The sequence below is a fragment of the Plecotus auritus genome (genome assembly GCF_963455305.1).
Source record: "Plecotus auritus genome assembly, chromosome: 4".
Taxonomy (NCBI): Eukaryota; Metazoa; Chordata; class Mammalia; order Chiroptera; family Vespertilionidae; genus Plecotus; species Plecotus auritus.
In genome coordinates, this window is record NC_137775.1 from 163,263,665 (window position 1) to 163,283,977 (window position 20,313).

The following is a 20,313-nucleotide window of genomic DNA, read 5'->3' on the forward strand; positions in this document are numbered from 1 at the left end:
ATTGGGGTGATACTTGTACACTGGATTGTGTGTTCACCACCCTAAGTCAAGTCTCCGTCCACCACCAGGCATGTTATTTTTGTAACTTGAAAAATCTCCATGTCTTAAAAGCGACCAGAGTCCCTGGGACGCGGGGTGGGTCCGCGGGCGCCCCTGACACACCCCCTCTCTCCCACCTCTTCGGCCCGGCGGGCACCTGGGGCGTTCGTTCCGGGAAGGGGGCTCCCCGCACCGGTGGGAGCCGGTTCCAGGCCGGGTGGCCGTCGCCCCCAGGGCGCTGAGGGGGCTGCGGGCGCGGAGGGCGGGGCCGCGGGCGCACCTGCCTGGCACCCCGGCGCGCGGAGGCTGCGCGGACCGACGTCCCCCCACCCCACCCCGCCCCGCCGTGTGTTTACGTGGAGACGAAGATGGCGGCGGCGGTGACGGCGCTGCCCGGGCGCCTGAGGGCCGTCAGCCTCTGAGCGCGGAGCCGTTCCACTCCGCCGCGGGGAGCGCTGCCGGCCTTGCTCCCTGGGCCGGAGCCTGAGGGCCCCCCTCCGTCTGAGCCGACCTTCCCCTCCTACCCCGACCTCTCTCTGTCTTCCCCCAGCCTTCTCCGCAGAGGCCATGGAGGACGAGGAGAGACAGAAAAAGCTGGAGTTCGGCAAAGCGAAGGTGAGAGCCGCAGGCTGCAGGGCCGCGGTGGGGGGCGGTGGCTGGAGGGGTGGGAGGGGGCCTGGGGAGCGCAGACCGCACCCCGGTGCGCTGCCTGGGAGGGGGTGCGGGTCTGCTTTCCCCTCGCCTCGCTCTCCTTTCTCCAAGTGAACACGCTGGTGTTAGACCCAGCACCTACTTCCGTGGGGATGGGGTGGTGTGGCTTCCTTCTCGTGACCCCCAAATAAAACCCCTCTTGCACTGTATTGCTATACACACTGGTATTTATTGCTTCTGAGTCTCCAGCCTGTCACTTTGGGGGGCGGTTTTCTGGGTAGCGCAGTCATTGTGCTTTTCAAGTTGGGATTTGGGGCTTTTCTTTATTCGGTGGGGGATTTGTTGGCGGAGCCTGACCTCGGCTTTCTTAGATGGCACGCTGGCGTTCTTGGGCGTGTGACGGGCCGGTGACAGCTGCCTCCTCGGTGGCCTCAGTGTGCCACAAGTGCCAGCTGTGAACTTGGCGTGAAGGGCGATTTTAGAAGCAGGGCTTTGTGTGTTTGTGTTGGGAGGTCTTTGTCATGGCATGCGCTTTTGTGTGGTGCGGAATGTCAATGCAGTGTGCGAATGGAACTTCTGGGAGGGACGGTTCCATAGTCTCAGCAACACCTATGGAATTCCTGCTTTAAAGAAGTGAATTATATGTCTTGGTGAGTCATTATGTGTGTGTTTAAAAAATACTGTACAGCAAGCAACACAAAAGTATACACAGGTTTTCACTGGGCTTCATGAAAAAATTGACATAGACAATATACATTAAATAGCATTTAAAAAATCCATACTTAAGCCCTGGCCAGGTGGTTCAGTTGGAGCGTCCTCCCATACACTAAAAGGTTATAGGTTCAATTCCTTGTCAGGGTGCATTATAGAAGGCAACCCATCGATGTTTCTCTTTCACATCAATGTTTCTCTTCCTTCCTCTCTCTCTAAAAATCAGTAAAAATATATCCTCGGGTGAAGATTTAAAAAATTACAGAGTTGAGCATATCTTTTGGCTGGCTTCAAAGGCGCCCTTCCCTATAATGAAGTTATCTTTTATAGATTATATTCTCTTATTTGAGATGATTGTTAGCAGTCATACCTGGACCACAATTAAATTATAATCTGGTTAACTGCTTTTTCTCCCTTCTTCCCATCCACCAAATAAAGTAACAAAGGAGACATGGTGTGTTATTTCAGTAATCATTGAAGGCCCATACTGCAGAGATATAATAGTAGATGCTCAACACAACTCTCTTACATGAATATGTATATAAACTAGCTTCATATTTCTAAAATATAGTTGGTTTCTCACAAGCCCCTTCAGAGGCCAAAGCTTAGGTGCTTGTATAGTACCAGGTGGATTGTATTACTTTAGGATCTGTAAATGGAAGGAAAGGGGAATCAAGTCATCTTCAGGTGCCCTAAGTTGCTTATATTTCTTCAGCCTGAGCATCTGAGCAAGTTCTATGAATCCAAGAAGGTGGAGGTGAAGTGTGCACCTCCTTCCAAAAGCATTGAAGTTTTAATGCGTTTGTTACCTCAGGATTTTTACTCCTTGCCCCAAGAAGTATCTTCTCTAAATATGTGTGAAGCAGTCCTACAAAACGTACTTTGCTTTGCACAGCACATTTCATAATAGAGGATTTGTTTAAATTGCTTTGATTTGGCATAAAGGAATCCTAAGAGTTCCTTTGTATGTGTGTTCTTTGTCTTTTAAATTCTGCCTATGGGGTAAAAATCTCTTTAAAATTCCCTTTTATTGTGGAAGATTATATTCCTCTAAAGTTGAGCCCAATTTTTCCAGTCAGAGGTAAATCTGTGAGACTTGTAAAGCAAGGTATGTTTGCTGGAGCATTAGCTATACCATATGAAAACACTAGAAATAAGCTTCAACGCAATATTAGGATAATTGTTTTCTAAACTATATTATGTAAGTGTGATGGGATATTATGCAGCATTAAGATTGTAAAGACTGATAGGAACATGGAAAAGATAAAACAGCATCATTAAAAATAGTGTATACATTATTTCCTTGGTATAAATGTGTGCTTTTAGATTAGGACTTTAAAAGTTTGGATTCTAAATGTAAACTCATTCGGCAAACCTATGATGAACTCTTTTATAGAGGAAATAATAGAGGTGGTGACAGTCTTTGTTCTCAAGTTGCTCACAGTTTAGTGGGAGAGATAGACACTGGGTAATAAGTACAGTTAGTGGATTAGGATTAGTAGGATTTGATGTGAATTTTTTCATTTGTTAAAAATGTTTAAATGCTGCTACATTATTTTTAAGGCTTTTACAAAGAAGTCTCTTAATATTGATTGCTAACAATAACAACATATGCAGCCTAGCATAATGCCTATAAAATAGTAGATGAATGAATGAATGAATGAGTAGAATGAGTATGAGTTGTGAATGGGTGCTGCTTAAACAAAGCTTATCAGATACTATAGGCCTGGTGCACGAAATTCATGCATGGGGGGGAGGGGTGTCTCTCAGCCCAGCCTGCACCCTCTCCAATCTGGGACCCCTCAAGGGATGTCCAACTGCCCGTTAAGGCCCAGTCCAGATAGGATTGGGCCTTAACGGGCAGTTGGATACCCCTCTCACAATCCAGGACTGCTAGCTCCCAACTGCTCGCCTGCCTGCCTTCCTGATTGCCCCTAACCACTTCTGCCTGCCAGCCTGATCACCCCCTAATCACTCCCCTGCCAGCCTGTTTGCACCTAACTGCCCTCCCCTGCAGGCCTGGTCCCCCTCAACTGCTCTCCCCTGCAGGCCTGGGTCCCCCCCAACTGTCCTTCCCTGCAGGCCCGGTCGCCCCCAACTTCCCTCCTCTGCCAGCCTTGTCACCCCTAACTGCCCTCCCCTGCAGGCTTGATCGCCCCCAACTGCCCTCCCTTGCAGGCCTGGTCCCTCCCAACTGCCCTCCCCTCCTGGCCTGATCGCCCACAATTGCCCTCCCTTGCAGACCTGGTCCCTCCCAACTGCCCTCCCCTGCTGGCCATCTTGTGGCAGCCATCTTGTGTCCACATGGGGGCAGTCATCTTTGACCACATGGGGGCAGCCATCTTGTGTGTTGGAGTGACGGTCAATTTGCATATTATCCTTTTATTAGATAGGATAGAGGCCTGGTGCACGGGTGGGGGCCAGCTGGTTTGCCCTAAAGGGTGTCCCAGATCAAGGTGGGGGTTCCCTTGGGGTGTAGGGCAACCTGGGCGAGGGGCCTGTGGTGGTTTGCAGGCCGGCCACACCCCCCTGGTGACCCACGCGGAGGTCCTGGTATCTGGGATTTATTTATCTTCTATAATTGAAACTTTGTAACCTTGAGCAGAGGCCTGGGCCTGCCAGGGCAGGCGGAAAGCTTGGCTTCCTCCATTGCCAGGGGCAACTCAAGCTTCCTGCTCTCTCCGTGGCTGCAGCCATTTTTGTTGGGATTTATTTATCTTCTATAATTGCAACTTTGTAGCCTTGAGCAGAGGCCTGGGCCCGCCAGGGCAGGCGGAAAGCTTGGCTTCCTCCATTGCCGGGGGCAACCCAAGCCTCCTGCTCTCTCCATGGCTGCAGCCATCTTGGTTGGGTTAATTTGCATATTCACTTCTGATTGGCTGGTGGGTGTAGTGGGGTACCGTCAATTTGCATATTACTCTTTATTAGATAGATATTGTGTTGAAGAACATGTTATACAGAACAAGAACAGAATAACTAGGTTTCCTAAGGGCCCTCACTTTACTAGTAGTGAAGCCCTGGAACTATAATTCTTATTTCTTTTGCTTAATGAATGAATGAGCAAAATGACTATGAGTTGTTAATGGGTGCTGTTTCACTAGCATGTTGTAATTTAATAATAGTAATACAGAATTCTCCTAATTGGAAGTCTCTTTTTGCTGGCATCAGAAATCACTTAAAATGATCATTGCCAAAATTTATTTAGATACTTAGTTTTCTAAATGTCTTGTTTATTTATTGGACTTAAATACTGTATTTGATAACCTGGTTTTATAAACCACAACTTTTAAATTTTTTCTTGGTGTTTGATACACTTTTTACTGATCATTTTTCTTTCTGTATCTAGATCTTATAAATAATCATTTTTAAATGACTTGTCATGTGTACAGTATAATATACTTTATAAAATGTTTTGTACCAACCAAAGTCTATAATGATAAGAGAATAAATTTGGATATATGTAGTCATTAAAATATTTCTGCAAAGACTTTTTGAGTTGGGAAAATGCCCACAGATAATGCGAGGTTAATAAAAATGTTACCAAAAAAATATATTTCCATTTTTATATGTGAAGAAACTTGGGGGGAAAATCCACCAAGATGTAAATGATGGTTATCTCTGGGTGGTGGGTTATTGGCAATTTAAATTTTCTGTACACTTCTAGCATTTCCAAATTCTCTACAATATATTTCTTTTATGACCAGTAAAAAAAATGTTTAAATATCATTTCTAAAAACACAAAGCTTATCAGATATATTGTGTTGAAGAACATGTTATACAGAACAGGAAAATGAGGCACAGAAATAACAAGGTTTCCTAAGGCCCTCACTTTAGTGCAGTCCTGGAACTGTAATTCTTATTTCTTCTCCTTTTTTTTTTTTTTTTTATATCTTCACTAGAGGCCCAATGGACGAAAATTCATGCAAGAATAGGTCTTCCTTCCCCCGGCTGCCGGCACCGGGCCCCGGGCTGCTTCCCTCCTCCAGCCGCCCACAGGCACCTGGGCCCCGGGCTGATTTCCCTCTGGCCCAGCTTGGTCAGAAAGGATGTCCAGAATGATGTCCAGTCTAATTAGCATATTAACCTTTTATTATTATAGACTAGGGGCCCAGTGCATGAATTCGTGCACCTTGAAAGGAACTGTGGGCCACGAGGTTGCAGTAGGCACAGGGGCAGGTCTTGGCCCATCTTCCACACCCCTGCCCTGCCCCTCCGACCGTGGCCCCTGGTCCCCTGTTTGCCAGTAGCCCTGCTCCCACCACCGCTCCCATGCACTGACGGCGCCGGCCCCGCTCGCACTCCCTGACAGCACGGAGTGATTGGGGCCAGCACCAGTAGCGATGCGAGCAGTAGCTGCTACCCCGATCGCCCGCAGGAGCAGGGGGAGATGAAGAAGCCCTCAGGGGCAATCAGGGCCAGCAGCCACGGCTCGTACCCACTGACGGCGCCAAGCAATTGGGACCGGTGCCAGATGCCGGCAGTAGGTGTGAGCAGGGCCAGCACTGGCAGCGGGTGCAAGCGGGGCCGTCGCTGGCAGCGGGTGCAAGCAGCAGCTCTAGCACTGGCAGTGGATGCAAATGGGGCCAGCACCGGCAGCAGATGCAAGCGCCGGGCAGGCAGGAACAAAGAATTTTTAGTAACCACCAGAGGCTTGCCCCAATGACAGGGACCAGCACCCTGCCTTGGTCTGGCACCCCCACTCACCTGCTCCACCATCCCCCCATGTTCTGAGCTCTGCCGCTAGCTGGCGACACCCACCATGTAATGCACTTGCCCCCTGGTGGTCAGCACACGTCATAGTGACCAGTTGTTCCACTGTTTGGTCTACTTGTATATTAGCCTTTTATTATATAGGATAGATACCCAAGGATATGTTTATTGATTTTAAAGGAAGTGATGGGGGGGGGGCGGGAAGAGAGAGAGAGAGAGAGAGAGAGAGAGAGAGAGAGAGAGAGAGAGAGAGATACACTGATACTGATTGGTTGCCTTCCATATGCTTCCTGACCAGGTATCAAACCCAAAACCTAGGTATGTGCCTTGACCTGGAATCAAACCCACAAACTTTTTGGTGTACAGGACAATGTTTCAACCAACTGAACCACCTGGTGGCAGCTGTTAATCTTATGTCATTGTTGCTTGTTTTACATAGTTGGGATTCTATACTGTTAGACATATATAGAACTTTCTGGTTTTGTAGTTTTCACCGATTTTCCTTGCTGCTATGGACATGCTCATCCTGCCTTACTCCTCATCTGCTTCTGCCCCCAACTTGCTATTTTAGATTTGCTGTAACTAGAGAACCCAGTAACTGAGTTAGATAAAATGGTTTGTAAAAACCAAGGGCCAGTGGAGCCTGGTGAATGGGCTTTGTGACAGTTTAGTTTTTCTGTTACTTGTTGGCTTTTTTATTTGCTGTTAGGGCCTCAGTTACTTCCTCAGTGTTAATGTTGCCGGAAGCCTTACCCATGGAGATGTGAGACATTACTGCATTGTTAAGTAAATATTTTCAGAGCTGGCTCACCCCATTTACAAGGTGCTGACAAGGACAGCATGACACAGGCTATCCTTGTGTTGAACCAAACTATTCTAACTCCACTTCAAATGATTTCATTTTTTTTCCAAGTAAAATTATTTGCAATATTATATAATGAAAGTATTGTAATATTAGCGAACAAAATTAGAGGATAGTGTGTATTTAGTATAAAATTATTACTCCTGTAAATTCACATTAGGTATAATTTTTAATATTATGTTTATACTTTTTAATATTTTAATGTAGCAAAATTCAGTAAAACCAGAGTTTTGCACCATTTAGCATTTATATAATTGGCATTATTTGATGGATAATTTTTTAAAATATATTTTTATTGATTTTAGAGAGGAAGGGAGAGGGAGAGAGAGATAGAAACATCAATGATGAAAGAGAATCATTGATCAGCTGCCTCCCGCACACCCCCGACTGGGGATTAAGCCCGCAACCCGGGCATGTGCCCTTGACCAGAATCAAACCCGGGACCCTACAGTCCGCAGGCTGAAGTTCTATCCAGTGAGCCAAACCAGCTAGGGCTTGATGGATAATAATTAAAAATTTTGCCTATTACATTTAGTAAGTAGTAACTATATGATATTTATTTGTTTAATGAGCATTTTCAGTTTGAAAATGGTGCCAATTTTATGCAAAAAGAACAGTGGTCATTGCAAGCTGTATATTAGAATATTAGTGACATGACTTTTCAATTACTGATAGAGAAAGTTAGTTTTGGTGTAAAATTGTTCTTTGCCTATTTCAGATACACTGCTCCACCACTACTACAAAAGTTGTTCTTTACCTGTTTCTTTTAAACTTTCTAACTTTTTTTTTAAACCCTCTCCTGAGTTCCCATTGATTTTTAGAGAGAGAGTGTGTGGAAGGGAGGAAAGAAAGGAAGGAGTCGGGGGAGAGAGGGAAGGAGGGAGGAGAGAGAGAGAGAGAGAGAGAGAGAGAGAGAGAGAGAGAGAGAGGGAGGGAGGGAGAGAGAGAGAGAGAGAAACATTGATGTGAGAAAGACACATCAATCGTTTGCCTTCCACACGTGTCCCACCCAGGGCTGGGGATCGAACCTGCAACCCAGGTGTGTGCCCTTGACTGGGAATCAAACCTGTGACCCTTCTGTTGGAGGGCTTTTGCTCTAACCACTGAGCACACCAGCCAGGGCTAGCTTTTTATTCTTGTATGTGGCATAGCTTACCTAACTTTCATAGTGGATACAGCAGTTTGATACTTTTATCAACACTTATTACAACAGTGGTGCATTGTCTGCGACTTAAAAACTAATTTGTGACTGTTAGGCTTTGTTGAAAAAAAAACATGACTTTTAGATTATAAGTTTTAAGAGAGATAATATGGAAGAAAGAATAGGCATAACAAGCTTCTTGAAGTGTATAGTATTGAAGAAAGGTTTCTAAGGCAAATCCAAAGGATGTCAAGAACAGGGATAGGGAAGTGATTGGGTAAAAGAGCCATAAAATTCAAAGAAGAGAGACTTAGCAAGGAGGTCTATAGTGTCCTATCCGTGAAACTCAAACTTGAATGAGCACATGGAAAAGAGGAAATGAAAAGATGGGCTATATCCAAGTGACTGGAATATAACAAAATTAGGGCAAAAAGTATTTCCAAACAAAAACACCTCTTATTTTTATTGTCTAAAATTTTTGTAATAAGAGCTAAACTATGACTGCAGAATACTTATCTATTATAGACTACTGATTATTGAAATATAAGTGAATTTCTTCTAATGTGGAAGGTAGAAAAAGTTCTCATAATAAATTGTGAAGTGAAAAATTATAAAAAAAAAAGCTAAATTTCTCAATAAGATTCTTCTGAAACTGAAATTAGACCTCTTTCATTGGTCTCATTTCTTTAAACACTTTAATTTGTGAAAGCCTCATTTATAAAGTTTATTTATAAAGGTAGTTTTGAATTGTGTCTGTGTTCATAATTCTGCTGTTTGACACACTAGAAAAGGTTTCAGGACTCTGGAGACACTTACTTGCTTATTTGTTCAACTGACATTCTTGAGCGCCTACAACTGCAGCTATGGACTTTTACTTAGCAAGCATATATTTCACTGATCACAAATGCTGTGCCTTATTGTGTCAACAGGTGTTTTGAAGAAAAAGATGAGATAATGATTGAGAGCTTTTTGTGTTTTTCTGGTGCTAGATATAAAGAAGCTATGGTGTTTTTTTTTAAATTGAGGTGAAATTTATGTAATAAAAATTAACTATCTCAAAACTAACAATTCAGTTGCATTTAGTACATATACAGCGTTGTGCAACCACCATTTCTATATATTTTAAAAATATTTATATCATCCCGGAATAAAACCCTGTATCCATTAAGCAGTTACTATTCATCCCTCTTCCTCCTTGCAACCACCAATATGTTTTCTGTTTCTGTGGGTTTTCCTATTCTAGATACCTTAAGTAAATGGAGTTATATAGTATTTGACCCTTAGTGTCTTTTTTTCACTTTGTATAATGTTTTTGAGGATAATCCATGTTGTAGTATATATAAGTACTTTATTCCCTTTTATGGCTGAACTATATGCCCGATGCACAAAATTCATGCAAGAGTAGGCCTTCCTTCCCCTGGCTGCCAGCACCAGCTTCCTTCTGACACCCGGGACCCGGGCTTCCCTCCGGCACCCAGGACCCAGGCTTCCTGGCTTCATCCAGAAGGTCGTCCGGAAGGACATCGGTCTTAATTAGCATATCACTCTTTTATTATCTGCACGAATAAAAGAGAAACATGCAAATTGACCGTACCTCTACTACACCCACCAGCCAATCAGGATCGAGTATGCAAATTAACCCAACAAATATAGCTGCGGCCACAGAGCTGGAGCCAGCAGGAGGCTTGGGTTGCCCCCGGCGATGGAGGAAGCCAAGCTTCCCAATAGCCCTGGTCGGCTCTGGCCTCCACTCAGGGCTACAAAATTTCAATTATAGAAGATAAATAAATCCCAGTACCTGCTTCCAGTAGGCCCTGGCCTTCGCTCAAGGAGGTGCTGAAAAAAAGAAAAAAAGGAGGGGCTGGGAGCTTGGGTCGCCGGGGGGCATGGCCAGCCTGCAAACAGCCATCATCCCCTCACCCAGGCTGGCCAGACACCCCAGCGGGACCCCCCACCCTGAAGGGGCTGTGGCCAGCCTGCAAACAGCCCTCAGCCCCTCACCCAGGCTGGCCACACCCCCATGGGTTGAGGGTCCCTGCTGGGGGGCTTGGCCAGCCTGCAAACAGCCATCAGCCCCTCACCCAGGCTAGCCAGGCACCCCAGCGGGGACACCTACCCTGAAGCGGGTGTGGCCAGCTTGAAAACAGCCCTCAGCCCCTCACCCAGGCTGGCCATGCCCCCCCAGCGGGGACCCTCACCCCATGGGAGCATGGCCAGCCTGCAGACCACCACAGGCCCCTCACCCAGGCTGCCCCATGCCCCAAGGGAACCTCCACCCTGATCCGGGACAACCTTCAGGGCAAACCAGTCGACCCCCACCCATGTACCAGGCCTCTATCTATACTAATAAAAGGGTAATATGCTAATTAGACTGGGAGACCTTCCAGGAGACCTTCCAGATGTTCTTCTGGACAAAGCCATGGTGGCGGGGCCAAGGTAGAGGTGGTTAGAGGCCAAGAGGGGAGGGCAGTTGTGGGTGATCAGGCCAGGATGGAACGGTAGTTGTGAGTGATCAGGCTGGTGGGGGTTGGGGCCATTGGGGGTAGGCAGACCAGCAGGGGAGACAGTTAGGGGCGAGCAGGATGTCAGTGGGGGTCAGTTAGAGGTGATCAGGACAGCGGGTGGGGGGCAGTTTGGAGTGAGCAGGCCAGCAGGAGGCGAGCAAGGCAGTAGGGAGGGCAGGTGGGGGCGAGCAGGCCAGCAGGGGGGGGCAGTTGGGGGTGAGCACACTGGCACAGGGGGGCAGTTGGGGGTGATCAGGCTGGCGGGGGGACATTTGGGGGCAAGAAGGCTGGCGGCGAGGGGCAATTGGGGGTAAGCCGGTCGGCAGGCAGAGTGGTTAGGGGCAATCAGGCAGGCAGGCAGGCAGGTGAGCAGTTAGGAGCCAGCAGACCCGGATTACGAGAGGAATGTCTGACTGCCAGTTTAGACCCGATCCCTGTAAACCGGCAGTAGGACATCCTTCGAGGGGTCCCAGATTGGAGAGAGTGCAGGCCAGGCTGAGGGACAAACCCCCCCAATGCACGAATTTCATGCACCGGGCCACTAGTTATAGACAATATTCAATTGTATGTATATATCACATTTTGTTTATCCATTTCCACCTTTTGGCTATTTTGAATAGTGCTACTATGAATATTTGTACATGAGTACCTGTTTTTATTTTTCTTGGGTATATACTTAGGAGTAGAATTGCTGGATTACATGGGAATTCCAAGTTTTTTTGAGGAACTGCCAAACTGTTTTTTCATAGTGACTTACCATTTTATATTCCCTCCAGCTCTATGTAAGGGTTCCAATTTCTCCATATCCTCCATAAAATTTGTTTTTCGTTTTTTTATTATAGCCATTCTAGTGGGGTGGGAAGTGATATTTCATTGTGATTTTGATTGATAATTTTCTTTTTTTAATATACTTTTATTGATTTCAGAGAGGAAGGGAGAAGGAAAGAGAGATAGAAACATCAATGATGAAAGAGAATCATTGATCGGCTGCCTCCTGCACTCCCCCTACTGGGGATCTTGCCTGCAACCGAGGTACATGCCCCTGACTGGAATCAAACTCAGGACCCTTCAGTCCACAGGCTGATGCTCTATCTGCTGAACCAACCAGCCAGGGCAGATAATTTTCTAATGACTTAAGAGTGTTGAGCATCTTTTCATGGATTTGTTGGACATTTTATCTATCTTTGGAGAAATCTCTATTCAAGTTCTTTGCCCATTTAAAAAATTTATTAATTTTAGAGAGAGGGAAGGAAGGAGGGAGAGGGGAGGGAGGAAGAGAGGAGGGAGAAAGAAAGGAAGGGAGGGAGGAACCTTGATTTGTTGTTCCACTTATTTATGCATTCATTGGTTGATTCTTATATGTGCCCTGACCTGTCCTGCAACCTTGGCGTATGAGGACAATGCTCTAATGAACTGAGCTACCCAGCCTAGTAGTTTTACTATCTTCTTTTATGTATTATTATTTATTACTAGTGGCCTGGTGCATGAAATTCATGCACATTAAAAGGGGATTAATTAGAGGAAATAATTTAATATTGCTATTTGCCCTTTCTCTATAATAGAAGTGTCATAGATGAAAGAAAATTAGTAAAATGTATATGAAAACCTTCCTCCTGTCAGAGTCTGGGGCGCACCACAGGACCCAGAGTCAAGTCCCTGCCCACCCGCATGCGCCTCAAAATCACGTGAGACCCAGACCCAGCCGCCCCCCCCCCCCCCACTGGGCTAGATCCAGACCCAGCTTGTCCCACCCTTGTCAAGCCCCGCCAGGCAGGGGACGTAACCTCAGGTTCCCTGGCCTGGCGCCAGGATGGGGGTCGTGGCCTGAGGTCCCCCAGCCCAGACCAGGGCGGGGGCATGCCTTGAGGTCCCCTGTCAAGTCCCGCCAGGTGGGGGACACGGCCTGCGATTCCCTGTCAAGCCCCGCTGGGTGGGGGGCATGGCCTGAGGTCCCCCGTCAAGCCCCACCAGGCAGGAGGGCGCAGCCTCAGGTCCCCCGGCCCGGCACTGGGAGGGGGGCACAGCCTCAGGTCTCCCGTCAAGCCCTGCTGGGCAGGGGTGCAGCCTGAGTTCCCCCAACCCAGCCCTGGGGGTGCACCTTGAGGTCCCCCGTCAAGCCCTGCTGGGTGGGGGGTGTGGCCTGAAGTCCCCTGTCAAGCCCCACCAGGTGGGGGGCACGGCCTGAGGACCCCCGGCCTGGCGCCGGGGCGGGAGGAGCAGCCTGAGGTCCCCTAGCCCAGCACCAGGACGGAAGCGCACCTTGAGGTCCCCTGTCAAGCCCTGCTGGTGTGGGTGCGGCCTGTGGTCCCCTGTCAAGCCCTGCTGGGTGGGGGACACGGCCTGAGGTCACCTGTCATGCCCCACGGGGGCGGGGGAGGGTGTAGCCTCAGGTCCCTGCTGATTGCTCATTAAGGCTCCTTATGGGAACTTGGCCTCAGCTGTGGGTGCAGCCATCTTTGTGATGGAGTGATGGTCAATTAGCATATTCCCTCATTATTAAATAGGATATTTATTTATATTATGCATATTTCTATATACAGAGAAAGAGTGAGAACACATGCATTTAGCCAGGCATGACAGAAGAGCAGTGAGAGACATACATCTCCAGTAGGATTATCTTTTATCTTGGTTTTTTTTTTAGGCTTTATGGCTTTGCCCAAATTTAAACTGTTGCTTCCTTTGAATAATTGGTTCTTGACCAGTTGATTAGAGTATGATACTGAAGTTTTAGTTCTTTGTGGGCCAGTTAGTCATTCCATTCCATGGCCAGCTGTTTTATAAGTGCATGCAGTTTTTCAACGGGCACCTGTTAGGTTTTTGGCATGATCATTACCAGGCCATTTTCACTGTGGGGAAAAAATAACCTAGTCTTCTTCACTATCAAAAAGGCCCGTTTATTTTCATATGTGAACATTATAGGTCTATACAGATATTTCACTAGTGTAAAACAGTTTTTTTTTGTTGTTGTCATATTGTCTCCCCTTTTACTTCTATTGTTATTGTGCTAGTGGTAACCAAAATATAACTTAGGATACTTCATGGTTTCTAGGTATGCTACATAAAGCTTTGGTTGATTTGCACATATATTTAACTCTATTTGAAAACAGCATTGGGCTGGGAGAAGGTCAATGGGGGACAAAAAGGAGACATATGTACTACCACTTGTAATACTTCTACAGTAATAAAAGAGAAACATGCAAATTGACCATCACTCCGCTATGCCCACCATCCAATCAGGAGGGAATATGCAAATTAGAAGGACAAAGATGGCGGCTGCCCAGCTGCTCCAGGCACGGAGTGGCTGCATGGGGCAGGGTGCCTGCTATGAGAGAGAGGGTGGGGGTGAAGGAATGTATAGGAGCGGCACTCTGGCCGCAGCAAAGAGGAAGACTGCAGACTCTGAAGTCCGCAGTGAAGACGAAGATGGCAGACTGCAGCCGGAGCGAAGGCCTGGGTCCCGGGTGCTGGAGGAAAACCGGTGATGGAAGCCAAGGGAAGGAAGGCCTATTGCATGAATCTCTTCATGCAACAGGCCTCTAGTTAAGCAAGAAGAGGAGGGGAAGGGAGGGGAGGGGAGGGGAGGGGAGGGGAGGGGAGGGGAGGGGTATTGTTCTAGAGGTAGTTTTCTATTTAACTCCATAGATTCCTTTATAGCATGAAGAAGTCCTTTATTCTCTTTGTTCATTAACAGTGTAGTGCTTTCAGTTGCCATCAGGGTTATGATTCTTATTCTGGTTTGCCATTCACTAAGATTTTTATGTGGTCTAAAAATTTCTCTATAAATCTAATTTTTTTTTCCCTTTTAAGAGCTCTTTTTTTTTAAGCCTCCAAAGTTGGTTTTTTTTTTTTCCTTTTTAGAGAAAATGCTTAAAGCCCCAAAAGTTATTATTTTGATTAGTAAGAACTAAACTAAACGTTACTATTTAAAATCCCAATCTATAGAGATTTGAATTTATAAATAGCATTGATTAAATAGGTCCTCTGATTTATAGATTTCTGAAAAACTCAACAGGGTACAAAATCTGTAATTTTTCCTTCTATTTCTTGATACTGAACACACTGCAAAATTTCGTGTTCACTAAGGATCTTCCATTGGGGGTCCTGTCATTAGGCTGTATTTATTATTCAAGAGTCTCACTTTTACTGGTATTTCAGTTAATGGTTTGCCTTATCGTTTTCCCCGAGAAGACAGGGACAGGGACCAACTAAAAATATTAGTATCTATATTTATCAAGAACCAAATTTAACATATGAAAGTGTGTGAGGGAGATGCAGCCAACGTGATGGGCATGGGGCAGTGATATCAGCTAATTACCACAACATTTATGGTCTGTGTTTGCTTATGTTGATTTCTTTTTTTAAAAAAATATATTTTATTGATTTTTTACAGAGAGGAAGGGAGAGGGGTAGAGAGTTAAAAACATCAATGAGAGAGAAACATCAATCAGCTGCCTCCTGCACACTCCCTACTGGGGATGTGCCCGCAACCAAGGTACATGCCCTTGACCGGAATCGAACCTGGGACCCTTCAGTCTGCAGGCCGATGCTCTATCCACTGAGCCAAACCGGTTAGGGCGCTTATGTTGATTTCATAAGTCAAATAAGTAGGTGTGCTAAAGGGCAAGGTATTGCCCTAACTGGTTTGGCTCAGTGGATAGAGCGTCAGCCTGTGGACTGAAGGGTCCCAGGTTCAATTCCGGTCAAGGGCATGTACCTTGGTTGCAGGCACATCCCAAGTAGGGCGTGTGCAGGAGGCAGCTGATTGATGTTTCTCTCGCATCGATGTTTCTAACTCTCTATCCCTCTCCCTTTCTCTCTGTAAAAAGTCAATAAAATATATTTTAAAAAAATAAAGGGCAAGGTATTAGTAAATGTGTAAAAATTGCATTAATAAATATCTCCTGGGAGCTTACATATAAAAGAATGGGTGTTGGTTGAAAGTTACAGAAACTATTTTCCATTCATAGACAACTTAAAAATATTAAAAATATTTTAATATAAAATTTTATAGGATTTGCCAAACAAATTTTAATGTGCATAAATTTCTTTTGTAATGGAAATACATGTCTGAGCATTTCTACTCAGTGACTTCCCTTCTGCAAGAGAGCTCTCATTGTTCAACTTCAACCAATCACAATTTTTATAATAGAGTTTGAGGAAAAAAAGATAATAATTTGGGATGTTTTTAGTTGAGAAAAAAAATTTGTTTTTTTTTTAATTTAAAGGGTAAAATACAATATACGTAATTTTAATAGGCCTCAGGGTTTAATCTTAAGATAGAAGACCCTATATATAATATTTTTTCCTGTAGGGTTTGGATTTAAATTTTTTTAATTTTCCAGTTTTCTCTGTTATATCTCATGTGCTATGATATTTTCGAGGCTTGGGAGTTTATACCTATTCAGAAAACATCTCTGTTGAAAAATAAAATCCTTTGAAATATTCTGTAGTTATTTTCCTATATCCTGCATACTTATATCTCAATCTCTAATTTTCTTTTAATTCAAAATTTATCTCCTACTTAGCCTTTCTTCCCATTCTAATACCACTACCCAATAAAATCTGGCCCACATTACCTCCTTTCTTTTTGGTTTCCCAGACTCACTCTCCTTTGATTTTCAGATCCAGTTAATCACCACATTCTGCTGATTTTACCTTCCAGATATTTCTTGATTTATCCCCACTTCTGTTCCTATCTCATTGTCTCTCACCTGGACAATGAAAAGGATGAAAGTGGAAGAAAGAAGAATATGAATTTGATGATAATAACTGTCAATTTTTGAGTACTTTCTAATGCTAGACATTATGTTAAGGGTTTTACATTTATTATCTCATTTAATCCATATAACTATTCTAAGAGCTATGACTACTGTTGCTATTCCTATTTTGTAGTTGGGAAAAGGGAGAAGTTAAGTAATTTGCACAAAGTCCTAGAGGCAGAGCAAGGATTCAAACACAGTCTGTCTGACCTAAAACATTGTATTCTTAATTTCAGCCCTACACTGGCTCTTATATCCTTGATCAGTGTTCAGTAGGTAGGGTTGAGAAGCCTTGGTAATTGGTTGTAAAGGGTAAGAGAGATGCTATGTTCTGAATGTTTGTGTCCCCCAAAATACATATGTTGAAATCCTAACCCTCAAAGTGATGGTTAGGAGGGGGGAGATTTTGGGAGGTTATTAGGTCATAAGGGTAGAGCCCTCATGAATGGGGTTAGGGCTAGGCCCTTATGAAAGAGAGTTCCCTTGCTCCTTCCACCCTGTGAGGTTATAGCAAAAAGATGGTCATCTATGAACTAGAAAGTGGTCTCTTATCAGACACCAAATCTATTGGCACTCTAATCTTGGACTTCTGACCTTCAGAACTATGAGAAATAAATTTCTGTCGTTTACACACTACCCAGTCTGTTATTCTGTTATCACATTCCAAACAGACTAGGACAAGAGATAACTATAGCTTTCTGACTTGAGCAGCCGAAGGTATGAAAGTACTAGTCTCTGAGATAGGGAACATAGACACATTTGGAGGGAAGGGAAAGTTTTAGTAAAATAGGCCTTTGAGATAGGAAACCATGGCATATTTGCAGGGAAACAAATATTTCAGTAAAATAAAAGTGAGTTTTATTTGGATATGTTGAGTCAGGGGTGTCAGGACAATTTAGAGGAGTGATCCAGTATAAAACTGAATGCAAGTCTGGAGCTTAAGACAGAAAGAAGCTCATGCTTTGGATAAGTATTTGGTTTAAATATACTAGCTGACACTCTGGCAATGGGGAGCTCACTCAAGAAGAAGACTGGGCCGAAACCGGTTTGGCTCAGTGGATAGAGCGTCGGCCTGCGGACTGAAAGGACCCGGGTTCGATTCCGGTCAAGGGCATGTACCTTGGTTGCGGGCACATCCTCAGTGGGAGGTGTGCAGGAGGCAGCTGATCGATGTTTCTCTCTCATCGATGTTTCTAGCTCTCTATCCCTCTCCCTTCCTCTCTGTGAAATATCAATAAAATATATTAAAAAAAAAAAAAAAAAGAAGAAGAAGACTGAGTGGAAAGCAGACTGAGTTGAATCCTGTGGAAACACTCATGTTTCAAAGGCAGGTGTAGAAGGATCCTGCAAAGGAGACAGATTAACTATCCACAAAGCTAGGAGATGAGGTTGTCTGTGAAACTAAGGGAAGACAGGAGTTTCAAGTAAGGCTGAGTGGCCAGTTGTCAAATGAGAATTCAGATTACTGTGGGATGGGGAATGAATGGGAATCAGAAAAGGTGCTAAATGCTACCCACTTTTTCAAAGATTTTGTTGCAAAAAGCAGTATAATTGTAGTGGTTATGGGCTTGGACTAGACCAGACCATCTGAGATCAAATCCTACCTTTGCCATTTATTATCTTTGTGACTGTAGGCAAGTTACTTAACCTCTCTGTACTTGTGTGCTCCATCTAAAAAATGAAGACAGTAATAGTACCAGCCTGTGAGGATTCAGCTAATAAAGCATTTATAACATTGTCAGACTATAAATCATGCTGGAGCACAGAGGATTAAGCTATATAGTACAAAATTAGATTGGAGAAATAGATGAGAATCAGATTATGAGGAGCCATAAGTATCATTTAAAGTAATATGGATTTTATCATAAAAGTGGCAGAAACTATTAATGTATATACTCAAGTGCACATAGGACATTTTCAAAGAGAGACCACATATTGGGACACAAGCAAAGTCTCTTCAAATTCAAGAAGATAGAAATCATATCAAGCAACTTCTGAGATCACAGTGGCATAAAATTAGAAATCAACTACAATAAACACAGTGAAAAAAATCAAACACTTGGAGGCTAAATAACATGCTATTAAACCATGATTGGGTTATGAAAGAGATCAAGGAAGAAATAAAAAGCATCTGGAAACAAATGACAATGAAAACACAATCCAAAATCTGTGGGACACTGAAAGCAGTCCTGAGAGAGAAGTTCATAGCGTTATAGGTCTACCTCAAAAAAAAAAAAAAAAAAAAACCACAAGAAAAACTGGTAATAAATTATCTAACCCTACAACTTAAAGAATTAGAAAGAGAGCAACAACAAAAGTCCAGAGTGAGCAGAAGAAAGGAAATAATAAAGATCAGAGTGGAAATAAACGACATAGAGACAAAAAAAAAAGAGATAAATAAAACCAAGAGCTGGTTCTTTGAAAGGATAAACAAGATTGATGAACCTCTAACCAGGCTCACCAAGAAATAAAGAGAGAGGACCCAAATAAAATCAGAAATGAAAGAGGTGAAGTAACAGCCGACCCCACAGACATACAAAGGATTGTAAAAAAAATACTACAAACAACTCTGCTCCAACAAACTGGACAAGTTAGACGAAATGGACATATTCCTAGAAAAATACAATCTTCCAAAACTTAATCAGGAAGAATAGAAAAATACAATCTTCCAAAACTCAATCAGGAAGAATCAAAAAACCTGAATAGGCCAATAACTACCAATCAAATTGAAGCAGTAATCAAAAAACTTCCAGCAAACAAAAGCCATAGTCTGTATGGCTTCACGGGGGAGTTTTACCAAACATTAAAAGAACTAAAACCTGTCCTCCTCAGACTTCCAAAAAATTCAAGAGGAAGGCATATTTCCAAGCTCATTCTATGAAGCCAGCATCACCCTAATACCAAAACCAGATAAAGACACTACAAAGAAAGAGAATTACAGGCCAGTATCCTTGAAGAACATAGATGCTAAAATCCTCAACAAAATTCTAGCAAATCAGATCCAGTATTACATTAGAAAGGTCATCAACCATGACCAAGTGGGATTTATTCTGGGAATGCAATGCTGATACAATATCCACAAATCAATAAACATTATACATCATATAAACAAATTGAGAGACAAAAATCACATAATAATAGCAATTGTTGCAGAAAAAGCATTCAACAAAATCTAACACCCTTTCTTGATAAAACTCAGCAAAGTGAGAATAGAAGGAGCATACCTCAACATTATAAAAGCCTTATATGACAAACCTACAGCCAGCATCACACTTATTGGGCAAAAACTAAAACCATTTCACCTAAGAACAGGAACAAGACAGGGATGCCCACTTTCACCACTCCTGTTTGACATAGTACTGGAAGTGCTAGCCATAGCGATCAGACAAGAAGAAGAAATAAAAGGCATCCAAATTGAAAAAGAAGAAGTAAAACTGTCATTATTTGCAGATGACATTATATTGTACATAGAAAACCCTAAAGACTCCATCAAAAAGCTATTAGACTTAATAAATAAATTGGGCAATGTAGCAGGATACAAAATTAACACCCAGAAATCAATGGCTTTTTTATACACCAATAATGAACTCACAGAAAGAGAAACTAAAAAATAAAATCTCACTTACCATTGCAACAAAAAAATTAAGATACCTAGGAATAAACTTAACTAAGGAGGTAACAGACCTGTACTCGGGAAACTACAGAATGTTGAATAAAGAGGAAAAAGGAAGACATAAACAAATGGAAGAATATACCATGTTCATGGATTGATAGAATCAACATCATTAAAATGTCCATAATACTCAGAGCAATCTATAGATTCAGTACAATCCCCATTAAAATGCTAATGGCATATTTCACAGACCTTAGAACAAACTCTCCAAAAATTCATCTGGAATAAAAAAAAGACGCTGAATAGCCGCAGCAATCCTGAGA

General features: G+C 43.7%; 1 protein-coding gene across 12 annotated transcripts in view; it reads left to right on the top strand.

Annotated features, from left to right (window-relative positions):
• The first annotated feature begins 262 nt into the window (after positions 1 to 262).
• AKAP9 (A-kinase anchoring protein 9) overlaps positions 263 to 20,313 on the top strand; it is a 148,273-nt gene continuing 128,222 nt past the window's right edge. For 11 of the 12 annotated variants that reach the window (XM_080663139.1, XM_080663141.1, XM_080663149.1 and 8 more), the window contains exon 1: positions 383 to 654. In XM_080663139.1, coding sequence (XP_080519265.1) covers positions 607 to 654 — 48 coding nt within the window. In that variant the 5' untranslated portion in view covers positions 383 to 606. Of the gene's footprint in view, positions 655 to 20,313 lie in introns of all 12 variants that reach the window. The other variant, XM_080663144.1, reaches the window with a different exon arrangement.